The 16,678-nt window shown below is 59.5% G+C and overlaps 1 protein-coding gene across 1 annotated transcript; it reads right to left on the reverse strand.

Annotated features, from left to right (window-relative positions):
- Positions 1–4,675: 4,675 nt before the first annotated feature.
- On the reverse strand, positions 4,676–15,569 carry APCDD1L (APC down-regulated 1 like). Its single transcript, XM_037153521.2, has 4 exons — positions 15,377–15,569; positions 14,574–14,712; positions 11,271–11,823; positions 4,676–6,842 (listed from the first exon to the last, which is right to left on the reverse strand). The coding sequence occupies exons 1-4, from the start codon at positions 15,567–15,569 to the stop codon at positions 6,072–6,074; spliced, it is 1,656 nt and encodes a 551-aa protein (XP_037009416.2). The 3' UTR covers positions 4,676–6,071.
- Positions 15,570–16,678: the final 1,109 nt, after the last annotated feature.

Here is a 16,678-nt window from a genome sequence, read left to right on the forward strand (position 1 = left end):
AGGTTCTTAGGAAAATCATGAAGAAGGGAAAATAAAAAATTCACGTGTAAGTGGACGCACCCATGTTCATGGGCAACTGTCGTTCTAGCAGCCGATGATGGAATCCAGCATCTGGTCCTCCTGCAGGAGGCAGCCAGTGAGCACCGGCTCTTCCAGTAGCACAACCTCTGTATTTCTGAGGAGTGTGGCTGCATTACTTTACTCCGAGAACCGTTCTTCCCCCCCATCTGGGGCTCATTCTTCCCTCTCCCTCTCCCGGTGTGATTTTGGGGCTACATCAGTATCCTTTGGCATTACCCAAACTCCTCAAAATATTGTCCGCAGCTGTGTGTGTCCTACGATAATACAGTTTCCCTTTTGTACGTGACCATTTCCTCCTCTTGGAGTCTCCGTGTTTCGTTTGCTCTGTGTGCTGGGTATGTCTCCTCAATTCGGCCCCAGCCCCGGACAGAGTGTAAATCTCCTCAGCCCCTTCACACAACAGGGAATCTGTGATTCTGATGTTTTGTTTTGTTTTTCTTAGAAAGGTCACTCCCAGAGCTGTTCATTCTCTTGCAGACGGATTGCTGTCTAGACCCTCATTCCCTGTCATCTGGGGGACACCCTCTGTTCTCTTCTGCGGGGGTCACCTGTTTTCTGGATCCCTGGCTTCCCCTTGTTTTCCCACCTCATTCTGGTGGAGCTCATCCTGTAACAAGTTTCTGCAAAAGGAGTGTGCGGGGGTCGTTTTTCTGAGAACTTTCCTTGTCTGAAAGTGTTCCATTCTGGCCCGCCCACTGGAGAGATAGTTACACTGGGTATAAAAATCAAGGTTGGAAGTCATTCTGGGGGTTTTGAAAGTGTCACTCACTGACTGCCAGCTTCCAGAGTCGCCTTTAGGGAGTGACAGTGACGTTTTAATTCCTTATCCTTTGAAAAATTAACTTCTAGGGGAGACCCTTCAAGTTTAATTTTCCTACTATATTTATAATTCTAGAGGATTCTTTTCCATCACTATTATTCATGGGTAGCCACGTGCTCTTGGTAGATGAGTATTGTTTTATTTCAGTGAGGAAGCTCCGGTCCTGTTGTTCCATGAGGTTTTCTCTGCCACTCTGTGTAAGGGACTGGGAAATGATGGTGGTTTTTCACAGGTTAACACTCTACACGAACGAAGGTGAGTGTAGTCTGTACCGACCTGCCACCGGCATTATCCCCCGCCTACTAGTCACTTGGGGCCAGTTGGTGCCCCCACCACTCTGGGGGCTCTCCTCCAGTGCCTGGCGGTCCTCGCGTGTCCTCGTGTCTGTGTGACAGGAGCGCTGACAGACGGAAGGGAAACTGCGTGTGTGTGTATAGGCGGGACACAACCCGTGCGTCCCTGTGGGAGCCGACTGGGTCGGGACCTAACGCACTTCCTGGGGACTTTCTGTCCGTCAGTGTCTGTAGTTCCCATCGCGCTTGTTTCTCAGCGGAGGCAGCTTGGCCACCCTGCCCACTCAGCTCTGTGTTTCCGACGGGGGTTAGAGACGGCGTGGGGGCCCGACTTCTGTTGTGGACTGTACGTGAGCATCGGGTGTTCAGCCCCCTGCTCTCCCGCCGGTCAGGGGCCTCGGGCACCAGTGTTTGGAGATCACACGGACCGGCCTCTGCGCTCTGCCCTCCGCCAGCCCTCGTCGACCGGCTCCCCAAGGTCGGCCCATCAGCTCCCGGCGTCCAGAATTCCACCGACATCTCTGTTGGCTCTGTGGGTTTTCTCCTCTTGTGTTTATCCATGTGATTTGTGACTTTTTGGGTTTTGCGCATAATTTACGGAGGTTTCAGAAGGAAGTAGAGGTACGCACTCCACCGATCCCTTTGGCCAGAAGTCGGGAAGCCTGCCTCCCAGGGCGCCCCCTTCATTCCTTTCCGGGTCCGAGGGCCTTGTGGGGGGCGCAGTAGATCTACGGGTTCTCACTGAACCGACGTGGGGGGTGTTACCAGAATAATGGCCACCTAAGTTTTCTTGTTACTTCTGAGGGATTAAAAATGACCAATGTAGGAATGGGAGTAGCAGGTTTTTAATTAACCCTGGGAAATAAATGGGACGTCAGTGGAAAAAGACCCAGGCCGTGGGAGTTTCTGTGTTTAAAGTCCCTGTTCTTAGAACATCGTTGATTCCTCCCGAGTCTTTTACTGGTGATGGTCTTTCCAGGGGGTGGGGCTGGGCGGCCCAGGAAGCACCAGGGTGCAGACACCGGGACCCCCGGGGGAGCACAGAAAGCCTTGCGTGTCTCCTTAAGGCCGAGGGACTCCCAGCCTCCCCATCACGTAGGCGCGAGAAACCTGAGATAGATTCTCGAGGGACCCTGCGTCAGGCCCCGTTGTCCTGTGTTCTAGGACAATGGTTGTCCCCAGTGCCCTTCCTAGAGCCAGGCCAGCAGAACACAGGTATGGTCAAGGTCACGGTTGCAGATTCTGCTCTGCCTATCTTATAAAAAAAAAACAACATCCAGATTCCAAGCCAGCGCTTAGAGTACGTGGTCGTCCTCTTGATGCCTGAGTTCTGAGCCTTTAACCAGTCAGTACTCAGAATCTATTCATTCGTTGTTTACTGAGGGCCTACTGTGTGCCCTGCACACACTGGGGGTGCAGTGGGGAAAAAAGATAGATGTGCACCCCCATCAAGGAGCTCTTTCTGGAGGAGAGAGGCCAATGAGAAATAAGGACAGGAACCCAGGGGGCGCAGCCCGGCAGCGGGCCCGGGAGGGGCCCAGCTGGAGGCCCTGGGCTGGGGTGGAGGGCGGAGGTGGGAAGGGGGTCCGAGGAGCGTCTGCCCTCAAGCTCAGAAGGTAGTTCTCTCCCAACCTCCTGTCCACCCAGCGGGGGTTCTGCCTGTGTGAGGAAGCCGGAGGCCGGGAGGTGAGGACGGCACCCCACTCATACACCCCCAGGGCTGCACGAATGGCCCTGAGGGGCCCTCAGGGGACCGGTCCGCTGTGCTGTGTCCTGTCTGAGTCACCAGCCCCCGGAGGCCAGGGCCAGGCGCAGAGCCCGAGTCACCAGGCACCTGGAGCATTTCCTCGGGCCGGTGGTGCTGCTGGGAGATTAAACACATTCGCCGAGAGAAAGCAGAGAAATAACTTTGGATAACCAGCATCTGTTAGTTAATGGGCTTCTGAGAGCTGTATACGATTTAAACTTTTTATTAAAAAAGAAAAAAAGCTCGTTTACTCTCCTGGGAGCTTACGCTGTGAAATTATCAACTGCTCCAGTTTTTTCCTTTTAAACGTGACTGAACATACAATGGAGAACATTAATTTTGTTTTGTTTTGTTTCGAACGAGAACTGTGGGTTTCACTCTCCCCGCTTTTGATTAAAGCCATCTCAGCTTGTATGTGGGGGGGCCAGACTCACAGGGGGAGCCAAGAGAGGCCCCCGGGCCCCAAACCCACCCTCCCATTTCAACCCCACCCTCCCATTTCAACCCCAGCCTGGAGCAGGCCCACTGGCCTTTCTCCAACGAGATGTTTTTCTGTTCGCGTCAGAACCAAGACCGTTCCAGAACCAAAACGCCCTGGAGGGAGGATCGGGCCACAGTCCAGACAGCTAATTAGGGGTGGCTCAGGGCGGGTCCCACAAAGCAGCCCTGAATTGCTTCCCCCAAACACAGTCAAGGAATCCCACCCTTGTCAGGGGGGCTGAGCCCCCAGCGGCCACCCGAGAGGAGGCTCAGCTCTCAGGCCGGAAGGGAGGCCCAGCTGCTGGTGACCACGGTGAGCCCCCCATCCTCTCTGAGCCTGACTCAGGGTCCTCATGTCACGAAGCAGGCACACCCTCACCCACACTGCCGGGCCCCTGCAGGGACGCACCTGGCCTGGCAGGGACCCCCTCCCCTCCCTCACGTTGGTGTGAGGGTTCACTGGGGTCACTCAGCGGTGGCTACTGAGGTTCCGCCACAGACCAGGCACCAAGGAACCGGTTGGAAAAGGTCGGGGTGGCTGACTTGGTCCTTCCCTTTTACATCTGCTGCTGAGGCAGGGTCCGTGGGAATACTCACTTTAGGCTGTGACCACAGGAAATGTACACAGAGTGACAGGACGGCCAGAAGACAAGGGAGGGAAGGAGGCTGCTTTCTGGGGGTGCTGATGGCGGGTGTCACCCGAGGAGGTGACAGAGGTGACACGTAGTCTAAGACTAAGACGGGAATGAAAAGAGGCAAGTTTCTAAGGAACAAGGGAAAGAGGTGTTAGGCAGAAACAATGACCTGTGCAAAGGCCCTGGGGCAGGAAACAGCTTGCTGAGATCAAGAGAGAGAAGGATGCAGGGTGCAGCCTGGGAGGTGGGACCTTTCGGACACTGGGGGGCTGGGAGCTGGGATCTTATCCCCGGGCACTGGAAGCCCCCACAGCGTCCGAAGCAGGGCCTGGCCGCAGCACCCACTCGAGGCGCGTCACGGAGAATACCAGTGCTGACCTCCACTGGTTTTATTTTCTTTCTCCGGAAGACGGTTCACTTCCTTTCCTTCAAATCATAATCCCCCTCGGTCGATTTTAATAACTGGCAAGAACAGTTTTCGGGCTGTTTAATTTTATTAAAAGATTCAAATTTGATGATAAATAGCGGCAGGGTTGCCTCGAGCCTCAGATACTAAACTCGCTCAGCCACGGACACGTAGCCGCCACCCACCCTCCTCACCACCAGGGACCGCCCCACCCCACCCGCCACTCTGATGCAATCTGAGGCCGTAAATAATTATTTCTTGTGCTTTGGTAAATACGCTGGGAACACTTGTCACTCTCAGACCCACAGACGATATTAACTTGGTGTTTTTTGGTTTTTTTAAAAGAAGAATGGGGAGATAAGTTAGAGCAATTTCAGCGGGCTGATGGAACCCCACACAATCTCACGGAAGGACAAGGGCTTCCTTCTGGAAGCATCATTAGCCTCACAGACAATTGTTGTTCGAGATCCGTGACAAGAGCCAGAGATAGGAATCGGGCGGAGGAAGGAGGGGGCGCCCTGTCCGCACCGAGTCTGGAAAACCTCGGGCCCCCCAGGATGCCAGTCTGTTTCAGACTGTGCAGACGCAGCCCCGGGAACACAGGCAGGGGCCAGGAGAGGCGCGACCTGTCCCCACCGAGCAGAGGAAGTGGTCGGCGTCACGCCAGCAGGCTGCCTGTCCTCCGGAGGTCACCATGTCGCCCCGTGACCCTGACCTCTTCCTAGAGTGGTCTCAGGGATGCATTTGGCTTGTTTTCCTCCCTCCTGGTCAGTCAAGGCCAGGGATTCTCAAAGACAGAGGACACCTGTGCAGGGCTAATCACAGAGCATGCTGGCATCATCGTGCTCGTCAGTATTAATTACTTTCCAAAGGCCGAGACCCCACTTTCCCCCAAAGCCCTGCCCCCTGCAGCCAGCCCAGGGTGACATTGTTTGGGGCGGGTGAGGGCAGCCACGCTCCCAGGCTCGGAGGGAGGGAACATCTCCGCACGCAGTGTGCACAGCTGGAGGCCTGCCTCCCGGAAGCACGCGCAGGTGTGCGCAGGTGAATGCACGTGTGTGCAGGTGCTGGCAGGCAGAGCTCGAGGAAGCTGGGTTTTCTCCGAAGACACGAGCTCTCTGCCAGTGAGCAAGCACCAGAAGCCCAGGGCGGCACCTTTAATTCGCGACTCCGGTCTGAGTGTGTGTTTTGGAATTTGAATTAGTGGTCTTTAGGCCACCACCACGCAGGGCAGACCAGCAGCAGCGTGTCCCCATGAAGCCTCACCCTCATGGCGCAAGATCCCAAGGGTGCAGGGAGGGATGGGGGTGCCTCTGAGGTCCAACCCCTGGCACTGGTCCTCGAACAGCCCCCGAAAATCGAGAGCAAGCATTCAAAACTCAAAGCGGTTGATTGACGTTGCCGCAGTGCCCAGGCTGGTGGGCACGACTTGGCGACCAGCCGTGGCACAGGCTCTGCAGGCACTGGTGAAATCAGGGGCTGAGCCACCAGGCCACAGGCTGAGCTGCAGTCTGCGACACCACACAGGGGAGAGAGCCGGACCTCCTCACAGACAGGGGGCGGAGTCAGTACCAGGTGGGAGTCCCCAGGCTCAGACAGTGTCCCCCTCTCATAGCCGCTGGAGGAAGGCCAGGCTGAGAGCCAGGAGCAGGAGGACAGGGGCCCCTTGAGGACAGCACCCCCCACTGCGAAGGAGGGGCGTCTGCAGCAGAGGCCTGTGCTGTGGGGGCCGGGAGAAGTCCCCGGCCGCCCCACTGCAGAGCACCAGGGGCGCTTGGTAAGAGGTGGGGCGCTTCTCGGGGGTGTCCGGACTGGACCCATCGGTGGGCCTCTGTCCGATGAAGAGCAGGCTTTGCCCGAGAGGGTCTCGCTCCATCCTGAACAGCTCGTACTCCAGGTGGGGGAGCCTGATGCCCAGAGGCAGGCACCCGTTGGTGGCTGTGACATCCCGCTCTGTCCCCAGGGACCAGGTCCCCGGGCCCCCGCAGCTGCTCGGCTCGGAGAAATTGAGCATGGCCGTGGTGGCCTGGTCCATGGGGGTCACACGAGCCTCCGTGACCTGGAACACCAGCTCGGTGCCGCCCAGGACCTTGGTGGACGGTGTGCCCCTGGTGTAGCGGCCGGCCGCGTAGACGGTGAAGGTGGGCTGCCGGCAGGCGGGGTCCGAGAAGTGGCGGTAGCGCCCTTCCCAGGAGCGGTTGTGCCCGTGGAAGGTGAAGAGCCTGGTGAGGAAGAGGACGGCGGGACGCACCTCGCACGCAGGGCTGACCCAGCGGCCGCCAAGGTGCAGGGGCAGCGCCGTCTGGGCGGGCAGCACGGGCGGGTGGTGCTCGTCGGAGCGGGCGAGGAGGCCGCAGGCCGGGCAGGGCCGGGCGTGGTGCTGCGGAGACAGACAGAAGGCAGTGGGTGTCCCAGGCGGAGAAGTCAGGGTGCACCCCAGGACAGGGCATGGGGGCGACCTGCCCTGTCTGTGGTCCCTTGTCACTCTCTCCACTCCCTGCCTCTGGCCTGAGGCTGCTTTGCTCCTCTCAGACCTCGGTGGGCTCCTGTCTCCCCCGGACCTCCGCACCTGCTGTCCCTGCTCCCTGCACCCGCCCCGGAAGGTGCCTGGCCAGCTCCTGCTTTGTCTGCTGGGCCTTGGCTCCAAAGCGGCCCGAGGGAGACCCTTCCTGGCCACCCCACGCCCGGCCACCCTCGGGTCCCTTCTAGCACTCAGAAACCGGTCACCTGTCCTTCTCGCCACCCTTCCCTTCACTGGATTGTGTGCTCCCGAAAGCAGGGCTGTCCCTCTGTGGCCGCTGTCCCCAGGGCCTGGTTCACAGCAGGGACAAATCGCTGAGTGGGGAAGGAATGAGAGAGGCGCAGACTTGACAACAGCCACCCCTCCCCGCACGCAGCCTGAAACTTGGCCCGTTGGGCTATGGTTGTTTCCTCGCCCACAGAGGAGGCTCTCTCTACCCCCTCACAATTTTAGGTGCCTCTGATGGGCCAGGAGCCGTGCTTAGCATGTCCTTACTCAGCTGTGATGTATTAGAGCAGAGAAAGCTAAACTCAGCAGGCCAGGTGGCTGGCCAAGCACGTGGCCGAGACCGGCCGCACCCCTGCCTGTCAGGACCCATCACCCCTGCCAGGGGTCCGTGTCTCCACCGCTGGGAGGAAGAGGGAGACCGTGTGTCCCCAGAACCCTCCCCTCGGAAGGCGCGTGCCCTTCCTGCCCCTGCCTTGGCCAGTGGACGTGGCACCAGGGATGACAGCGCCCATGGAATGCCATTGCTTAGAGCCTGTGCGAAGGGGATGGGACAGCAAGGTGCCCACTGCAGTGTCATTTACAATGGGGATGACCGGCCTCCCCTGGGGTGTCAGGCGCAGCCACGGCACTTCCTGGCCTGGGCTGTGACTCTGTTCACTTTCTCGTCGGCCTCATTGACGATTGTCCCTGCCTTACGGAGTCTCACGAGCTCAGTCTATAGGGAAACACGTGCACAGGGCCCAGGTGGTGGACCGCATGGTTGGGGGTAGGCAGCCCGCACCGGGGAGTGGAAAGGCCTGTAGAGGCCAAAGAGGAGCCCACACAGACTTTCTGGTGGCGGCTTGGTTTGGGTTTTTGACAGAGAGCTGCTGCCCAGCACTTAGTCCAGAGCCTCACTGGAAAGGGGACTGTCCTCGACACAGTCACCTGTCCAAACTAGGTGGGCACAGGGACCAGTGGACAGCCACACCTGCAGGGCGGGCCAGGGGAAGGGCTGCTTGGGGACTGGGCTGGGGAATCCGCTTCTATTATTTTTCCTCGTAAAAACAAAAGATTTCCACGGATGGCTCCGCAGTGGCGTTCACGCGAGACAAGGGGTGTTGGGGAGTCCGGCTCAGAAAGGACGGATGTCCTGGACCAGGGAGAGCGTTTCCTTTTCCTTTTTCGAGTGGCCACACTTGTCATTTCTTTCTGCGATGAACCTACCCTTGCCTTGATTTTCAGAATGTAGAGAGGTGTGTTGGTTTTCCTCTGGGGGATGCTGACCCAGAGAACTCGAAGGCGCTCTGAAATATTGGTAATGGGGGCAGAGAGGTTTGTGCGGGCTGGAAGCCAGCAGGCTGGGCCGCTCGCAGGAGCAGGGCTGATGGAGTGCGGGCCGGAGAGGGCCTGCTTGGACCCCGGCGTTTTGACCCGCACTCTGACCGTTGTATGTGTATCACCGCGACACAACGCCCTACATCGGAGTAATCCCAGGCTGCCCTTCCCCAGAGAATAGAGCCGTCTTCTGCAGGCAGAGCACCGAGGGCACTGGTGGGTGATTCGGTGCGAACATTTTCTCAGAGAGCAAAACTGACGAGAACCCACACAGCTTCTGGGGTGAGAGAAGGGGGAGAGACGTCATGTCCTCCTCCAGGGCTCTTGCAGGGGGCGAAGGAAGGGATCCGTCGCCATCACACACACCTTCCACACATCCTTGGGCAGAGGCCGGGGCCTCACGTGTTAATAAACAGACCTCTGCCGGCAGAACGCACGCCCGTGCGGGAGCCAGGCTCTTCCCGGTGTAAGCCTGTTACATAAAACTGCTTCTCCAACATCACCTGCAGCTTCTAATTAACCCCCAGAGGTGACGCCAGGCTCAGACGATTTTGGTTGAGTGCTGGCTGATTGATTAGGATTCTATACCCCGGCAATGAATTTGGGGATCAAATTGGTTGTAAATTAACTTCTAACAAACGTTCATGTTTACCACGTGGTTCGGGCCCTGGGCAAGGCTGGGGCCCCGCTGAGCACACGGTGCCGCCGGGTCTGTTCCTCGAGGGTTTCTGTGCGTTTCCTTCTCTGAAATGATCTTCCATCTGTTTTGTTTTGTTTTTTCCAGAGAGGGGACATTTAATGTAATGTGCATGCACCTGGCATCGTTTGCGCACGTGCCCCCCTGTGTCCTGCTTCTCAGTCGCGTGGTGGGCGGCAGTGGCGACCATGGGGGCGCCCAGGGGCAGGAGCCCACTGCCCAGAGCCCAGCCTGGGGGGCCATGAAGGTGGCATCCTCTGTGCCATTGGGTCCATGCTAAAGAGGTGGCGGGCTCCAGTCATCTCCCCCAGCCAGGGCCTGCTCTTAAGAAGGAGTGACATCAGCCCAGGCCGGAGCCCCGGCTGCCACAGAGGGGGGTCTCGTGTTAAGGTCTGAGAAAGAACGCAGGCTGGTTTTCTGATCTCGAGAATGTCTGGTGCTTCTTCTCCTCTCCCCAGATCCTGCCTCCAGAGGAAAGGGACCGACTCGTCCCCAGTCCCCTGCCAGGTGGGTACTCTGACAGGTGGCAGCTCCCAGGGGTGAGAAGCTGCCGCATCTGGTTCGGTTCCTTGGTGTCTAGTACATAGTAGGCCCTCAGTACGCGCTGAATGATGGGACAGTGGCATCAGGGCTCCAAGAGCACCTGGCAGGGACGCCTGAACTCACCCGTCCCTCCCTCCATCCATTCTTTCTTTCAGAGGGCCACCCCTTGGGTGCCAAGTGCAGACGTTCTTAACCTTGAGCCGGAACCTTGCCTTGGTGTTGACTAACCTCTAATAACAGTGAAGGTTTCTTCTCGCTGTGAACGCAGACAACAAGCTCTGGAAACTCCCAGAACCCCTACCTCCTTCAAACAGTCAGTCTTCCAGATGCCGGGAACTGTGTTACACTCCTCGCTGCTTGGAAATTAAGGGAGAATGAAGAACTCGTGTGCCTAGTACTGTTACGTCACTAGCGATGCTGTAAGAGGCGGGCACCTCCTGGAACAGCACTGGCTTCTATTTAAATGAGATATATTTTACTTCATGCTTTCAGAAACACGTGGCTCTGCAGGGGTCCTTGGTCTTCCTCGGAGGCACAGGAGCAGTTACCAGGCTCCGCCCACGCTGGCCATGAGGCTCCGCCCATGCTGACCACGAGGCTCCGCCCACGCTGGCCAGGCTGTCTGCTAGGTGTGGGGGACCCACAACACAAATGAAATTCAGTTTCTTTCTCCCTCACATTGGAACAGAAAGTTTGTGGTGGTTTAATTTAAAATCTGGGTCAATACGCTTACATGATTGTCACTTTGGAGTCCCTGGGGTGCCTTTTGAAGAGAGGGCAGCTCCCTTGACACTGTAGCCTCCGGCCCAGAGGGTGGTCCACAGCCCACCGGGAGCCTGTTAGGATTGCACAGCCCCAGGCGCCAGCACAGACCCGCGGAACCTGGCCCCACATTCCACCAGAACACCCAGGGGAGGCTGAGAACCACTGGAGTCTGAGCCACACTGCTCTCCCCGCCGTCAGCACAAAGCAGCGCTCAGTGCCTCTGGTGCTGGGCCAGCCCCCAGGGGTCTGCCCCGCCTGGAGCTTTAGGGGGGACCTCTGAGCGCTGTGTGGCCTCCTGGAGGAAGCCTGCCGTTTCCTCGGTTCAGTCACCAACGTTTATCGGCCCTGGCTGTGAGTGGCCCTGGCTGTGAGCCAGACCTGGGCTGGGGGTGGGGACCATGGAGGGGCGAGATTTCGCCCAGTGGAGGGTCTCAGCCTGGAGGCAACAAACAAAGAAACAACACAGCCCAGGGCTGCTGAGGGGGGCAGAAAGGGGTCCCTAGAGGAGGTGCCAGGAGGGTCAGGCGTGAAAAGGCTGAAGAGTGGCTCCTTTTGGAAAAAAGCCAGCCCTGGGAAGACCCCAGAAAAGATGGCTCAGGCAGAGGGAACAGCATGTGCAAATGTCCTGTGGCCAGCAGACCAGGGTGGGGAAGCAGGGAAGGCCCCGGGCAGGGAGTGCATCAGGTGGGGCCTACTGGGCCGGGCTCAGAGCTCGTCCTCCGGGGCCCCACACTCACCAGGGCGCTCTGCAGCGGGCGCTGGTAGCCAGTGGGCCGGTAGTGCCGCCTCTCTGCCTGGTCAGTGTGGATGTCCCCCAGGTACAGCTCCTCCACCAGCAGGGGTGCGGCCCGGGGCTGCGGCTGCAGGCGGCGCTGCACTCGGACCAGGCTGAGCTCGTGCATGGTGAAGCCCAGGGCGGCCATGCAGTTCCTCTCGGCCCGGGCACTCAGCAGCTCATAAAGAGCGCTGGGCACCCAGGCCCGGGCCGGGGGCAGCTGCCGGGCACAGTCCCGGCCTGCCTGGGTCCGGTTGAGGCGTCCAGTGATATCGAGCAGGGCATGGCGGCTGTGGAAGACGATGCCCACCTTGTGCAGGTGATAGTCGGCCTCAGTGGCACCCCGGGTGACCCAGGAGGCCCGGCGCAGGCGGACCTTGCCCTTGATGACCAGCGAGTGGGCAGGCTCCCGGCAGAGGGGGTCCTCGTAGTAGAACTGGTAGGCTCGGAAGAGGCGGCCGGGAAAGAAGATGTAGGATCGGGTGAGGAACTCCGGCCCCGGGCGCACCTCACAGCTGTTAAGACAGCAAGAGCAGGTGGGACAGCAGTGAGGACCTGCAGGGAGCCCCTCCCCCTCTGGACGGGCTCCCACCCCCTCCACTCCGGTTGCAGACCGCAGCTCAGGGCTGGCCTCCTGCAGCCTCAGGTTCCCTGAGTGATCTCAGTAAGCTCCACTCTGGGAGCCGGGGGTCTTCCACACAATGCCTCATGGTTTCAACACAAGGCCTTGAGTCCCTCCTCTGCTGAATCCTAGTCACCTTCTTCCATCGATCCTCTCCACTGTGGGTCCCTGTGGATGCCAAGGGTGCCCGGGAAGTGCACGGGCTTTGCATCTGGAGACCCGGGTCCTTCCTCTGGGGAGTGGAGGTATCAGAGTCACGGCCACGGTCTCAGGACACGCCCAACGCAGTGGTGTCTCAGGGAGGCACTGAGACAGGCTCCCTGGCTGAGATCTCTGGGGGCACCCAGCCCAGAGCCCGGGACCCGGGACCTGCCCGGGTCCTGGCCGAGGAACCGCCGAAGGGCAGGGGTGATAGGCCCTCACATCCTGTCTCTCTTGCAAGGCAGACTTGCCTGACCAAGTGTGCCCCACACCTGTGACGGTTTGTGGGTCAGAACCGGAGGTCAGCCAACTGTGGAAAGGGTCAGGCTGTAACTATTTTTTGCTTTTGTTGGCCAGTTGGTCTCTGTCCCACCGACTCAAGGTTGTGGCTGCAGAGCTAAAGCAGCCAGAGGCCTATGCAAATGTGTCCATGGCTGTGTGCCGATAAAACTTTATTCACAAGAGCAGGTGTGGGCTGGACCTGTGCTCCGGGCCCTGTTCTGCTGGTGGTGAACATGAGCACAGGGTGTGCTGGGGTACTAAGAAATGCTGAATGACTGCGAGACCCACGTCACACCTAGGCTGGGGCAGGGACACCCCTGGGACTCTCCTACCACGGGCCAGGGAGGGTGTGCGGTGGGCGAGTTGGCGGGTTGCGGGGGGCGAAGAGCACGCCCTTCGCCAGCACTCCTCTGACCAGGACCACCTCTACTGTTATCTTCTCCGTGTTTGCCACACCCGGGCTGCTGGTGCACACCCAGCACGCACACGGCCCGTGGTTTTTCCTTCCATGTCTCTGGTTGTGCTAAGGAGAAGAATCTGTTGGCGCTCACGTGTCTCTGGCACCGACCTCCCTTCCTCCCACGGAGAGCGGACGCAGGGCCTCGGGCAGGCGACCGATCTAGTGAGCATTTAATTATGTTGTTTTGCTTCCATCGACTTTCTTTTTACATTACCTCCCATTTATAGCAAGTGGCTCTGCTCTCCATATCCAGGGACATATTACGCTTCCTTTAAAAATAATTAGAGTACACAGTAAATGTGCTGTTTACTGTATACCAATTATACCTCAATAAAGCTGTACTAACAGATGAATATGTTTAAGTGAACAAAAGCAAGTTGGTCTGAAGGAACGTCGGGAGGCAATGCCAGCTCCCGACGTCATTAAGCGCAGTGAGGGCGGCGCAAACGCCCGGCGGTGGCCTCGGAGTCCGCTCACCTGCGCCTCAGACCAGGCCAGGGAGGGTGTGGTGTGCCTGAGGGGTCACAGCAGGCCACACTGGACACTCAGTGGTCCCCAGACTCTGGATCCTTCTCTGCACTACTCCAGGAAGCAGCGAGGCCTCTCTGGAAAGCACACAGGGGAACTTTCTAGGAAGAAGATTCTAGAAGTTTCCAGAAGCCCTGTTCCCGGAATGCTGCTTTCCCAGGGCAGGAGCAGCCTGCAGCTGGACCACACCCTTCCCGAGCCCCAGTTCTGTCTGCGATGACCCGGCCAGCAGTGCCTTTGGGTGAGAGCCCGGGACTGCGTCCAAAGAGCTTGTGTGGAGCCCTGGACCCCTCCCTCCCCCTGGGGCGACAGCAGATGTTTGGCATCTGCTTCCTCCCTGACCTCAGAAGGTACGGGTAGGAGAGGGAGAGGCCGCCCAGCCCCTGATTGCAGAGTGGGGCTGGCTGGGAGGGGGTGGCGGAGAAGGAAGTGCTGTGCCAGGTGTGGAGGAGGCCACTGGCCCCTTCTCCCCACCCCTGCCCCAAGAAGGGGGTCTCAGCTGGCTGCTGTGGAGAGCACGGCCCACCAGTGAGGGCAGAGTCCAGAGCCCATTGGCCCCAAGTGGCCTCGGTGCCTGAGCAGCTAGGGAAGCCTGTGAGGTTGGAAAGAGAATAGACAGGCAAGCGGGATGCTGGGGCACTCTCTAGCTCACCACATCCTGCCGCAGGACCTTTGCACCGGCTGCTCCGGCTGCCTGACTCTTCCCCTGGCTCTCTGCATGGCTGACTGCTCTTCTTTCAGCCCTCAGCTGAATGTCACCACCTCCGAGAAGCCTTCCCTGACCACACTCACAAAACTCTTCAGGTCACTCATGATCACATCTTCAGTTTTGTTTCCTTCATTTGAGAGCTCGGCACCACCCTGAGTCTGCATTACTTATTTCTGTGCTCATGTGTTTAGGGCTTGTCCCCATGGTGCTGGTTCACACTAGGCGCCCAGTGAGTGTGAGCAGAGTGGGTGCTCGATGTGTGGACTAGGGGGACTTTGTGCAGTTGGGGTGGGATGTGCCCGATGTAGCGCCTGCCTTCCAGACTCGCTCTGTGGTGGGGGCCGGCAGCGGGTCCCTGGCACAGTTGCAGGCATTGTGTCTGCCTCACAGATGCAGATGCTGAGGCTCACAGAGCCCTCTCCCTGCCCAGGGGCTGGAGGTCAAGGGGTCCCTAGGGCCTTACCCAGTGGAGATCCAGCGTCCCTCGAGGCGTGGGGGCAGCAGTGTGGTCACGGGCACTCTGTTGGTCACAGGCTGCTGGCAAGGCGGTGCCCAGCGCAGGCGGTCACGGCCTGCTGTCCCGGCCACCTCCACGGTTCGGGCTGCAAAGCAAACAGACCCAGGTAGCCTAGCGATGCCAGCGTTTCCCAGGTGCTCCACCAGCCCTACCCTCACCCCTGCCCACTCCCCACCCTGGCACCCAGCTCCCCCTCAGGCCGCCCCAGTCCCCAGACAATGATGGGGTAATAAAAATTGGGATGCCTAGAATGAGCTTTGGGACTCATCTCCTGGATTCTCTGATGTGACCACCACGGAATCCAAGCCTCCTGGAGGGAGACCGTCCCAGCTTCTGGAAGTTACTGCGCTGAGCCAGGCCCCTGGCAGCCCCAGCCCTGCTTGGACTGGCTGGTGGGGCCGAGTGCCACCAGTGGGAGCCCAGGGGCCCTGTGCCCCCAGATAGAGTCACTCTCGACCCCGGGGGCAGTGGGGCTGCCACCCCCTCACCCAAGGAGTCCAGGTTACGCGTCCGCCTTGGAGCCAGGCTCCTGTGTAGTTCCTCTCCACCTCCTGGGACCCAGGCCAGTGTCTAGCACACAGTGGGTGCTCAGGAAGTGTGCAGTGGGTGCTGGGGCTGGGGCGGGGCCCGGGCACGGGGTCCAGGGGCGGGAACGGCGGCTGGGCGGGCCCTTGTGAGTGCACCTGCTGTGCTCACTGGTGGAGACGAGCATGGCCCGGGGCAGGAGTACCCCCTCTCTGTTCCGCCACCAGGGGTGAGAGCGCCAGGACCCTCGGGGGCTCGAGAGCAGCCATCCTGCCGGCCCGACCCAGCCCCGACGGTGGCCCGGACGGCGGTGTTCTCTGGGAGCCTGGCAGCACCCGCATGCAACAGCAGCGGGCCGTGCTCACGGGAGCCCGGGCTCCACCCGGCCTGCCTCCCCACCAGGGCTTTCCGGGCCATCCTCCCACTGAGCCTGTGGCCTAAGCCGGTCAGGGGCTCCAGTCCTGGCAAAGATGTCGGCCGGCCCAGGGAGGCAGGCCCTGGTGGCCCAGGGGGCCCCAGGAAGGCTGGGGTGCTGTGTGGAGAAGCGACAGAGTGACCCATTCTGCCCCTCCCCACTGCGCACTCACTCACGCCCTCCTGTGGGGTCCCAGAGAGGCAGCAGGGCTGGGGGAAGCATGGGACACGGGGCCCCAGCAGCCTCTCAGGAAAATGAGGCTGAGCAGACTTCTCACTCCCCCAGAGGTCAGGGGGGGTCTCACCCAGAGACTCTTGGGGTCCCCAGTGATCAACTGACAGCTGTAGCCACGTGGATGGTGGGGCCGATGACGAGTGTGGTCCCTATGAACCGAGTGCTGACTCCATGTGCTTTTATATTTTATCTGACTTTTGCAACCACCCTTGAACATGGGGGTCTGCGGTAACGTTCTCCTCGGTGACACGGGCTTAGCTGGCATGGGGCCCGGGCCGCCCAGAGGTGGCAGTGCCAGGTTCAGTCCCAGGCTGTCACACTCTGGCCTGATGTCTCAGCCATTGCTCATCTCGAGTGGGGGGCAAGAGGAAGGGTCTGTTTTCAAGACTCGGTGAGATGCAGGTGCTTGAAGGGCAGTGACAGAAGGAAGTGGGAGAGAGGGTAGGGAGGCAGCACAGCGGGGTCCCTGCTGTGTTCTGGCATCTCCCACGACTGCTTTACTGGCTTTAATCAGCCAAGCAGGAGCAATGAAGACAAACGGCCACCGAACCCAGGCTCTGGTGTCCCCACGTGGGCACCGAGGCTCCCCGAGAGCTCACAGGGCTCACCCTCTGCCGAGGCGGTCCGTGTCGGGGGAGTCTGGGGTGAGAGGAACCCGGGGTGGTTCTGGAGGAGCTCGGGCACATGAATTTTGGGGGGACAGGAGCCCTGACACGATGGCGGAGTTTGTCCGCGATGGGGCCCTGCCGGGGGTCTGACCTGGACGCACACTCGGCAGCAGCAACACCTTCGGCATCTTCCTGTCTGGGACCTGGGTCCCCGCCCTCAACTCTGCAGGTTGGTTTGAGCATCACCTGTGTCCCTGACGCCTGACTGG

The sequence above is a fragment of the Artibeus jamaicensis genome, unplaced genomic scaffold (genome assembly GCF_021234435.1).
Source record: "Artibeus jamaicensis isolate MK-2021 breed Jamaican fruit bat unplaced genomic scaffold, CSHL_Jam_final contig_685, whole genome shotgun sequence".
NCBI lineage: Eukaryota > Metazoa > Chordata > Mammalia > Chiroptera > Phyllostomidae > Artibeus > Artibeus jamaicensis.

Excerpts from the sequence above, each read along its gene's own strand:
- APCDD1L (XM_037153521.2), bottom strand. The coding sequence starts at position 15,569 with ATGGCCCGGAAAGCCCTGGTGGGGAGGCAGGCCGGGTGGAGCCCGGGC. Across the intron at positions 14,713-15,376 it reads TCCTGGCGCTCTCACCCCTG|CCCGAACCGTGGAGGTGGCC; the intron begins GTGGCGGAACAG and ends TTTGCTTTGCAG. Across the intron at positions 11,824-14,573 it reads GGACGCTGGATCTCCACTGG|CTGTGAGGTGCGCCCGGGGC; the intron begins GTAAGGCCCTAG and ends CTGTCTTAACAG.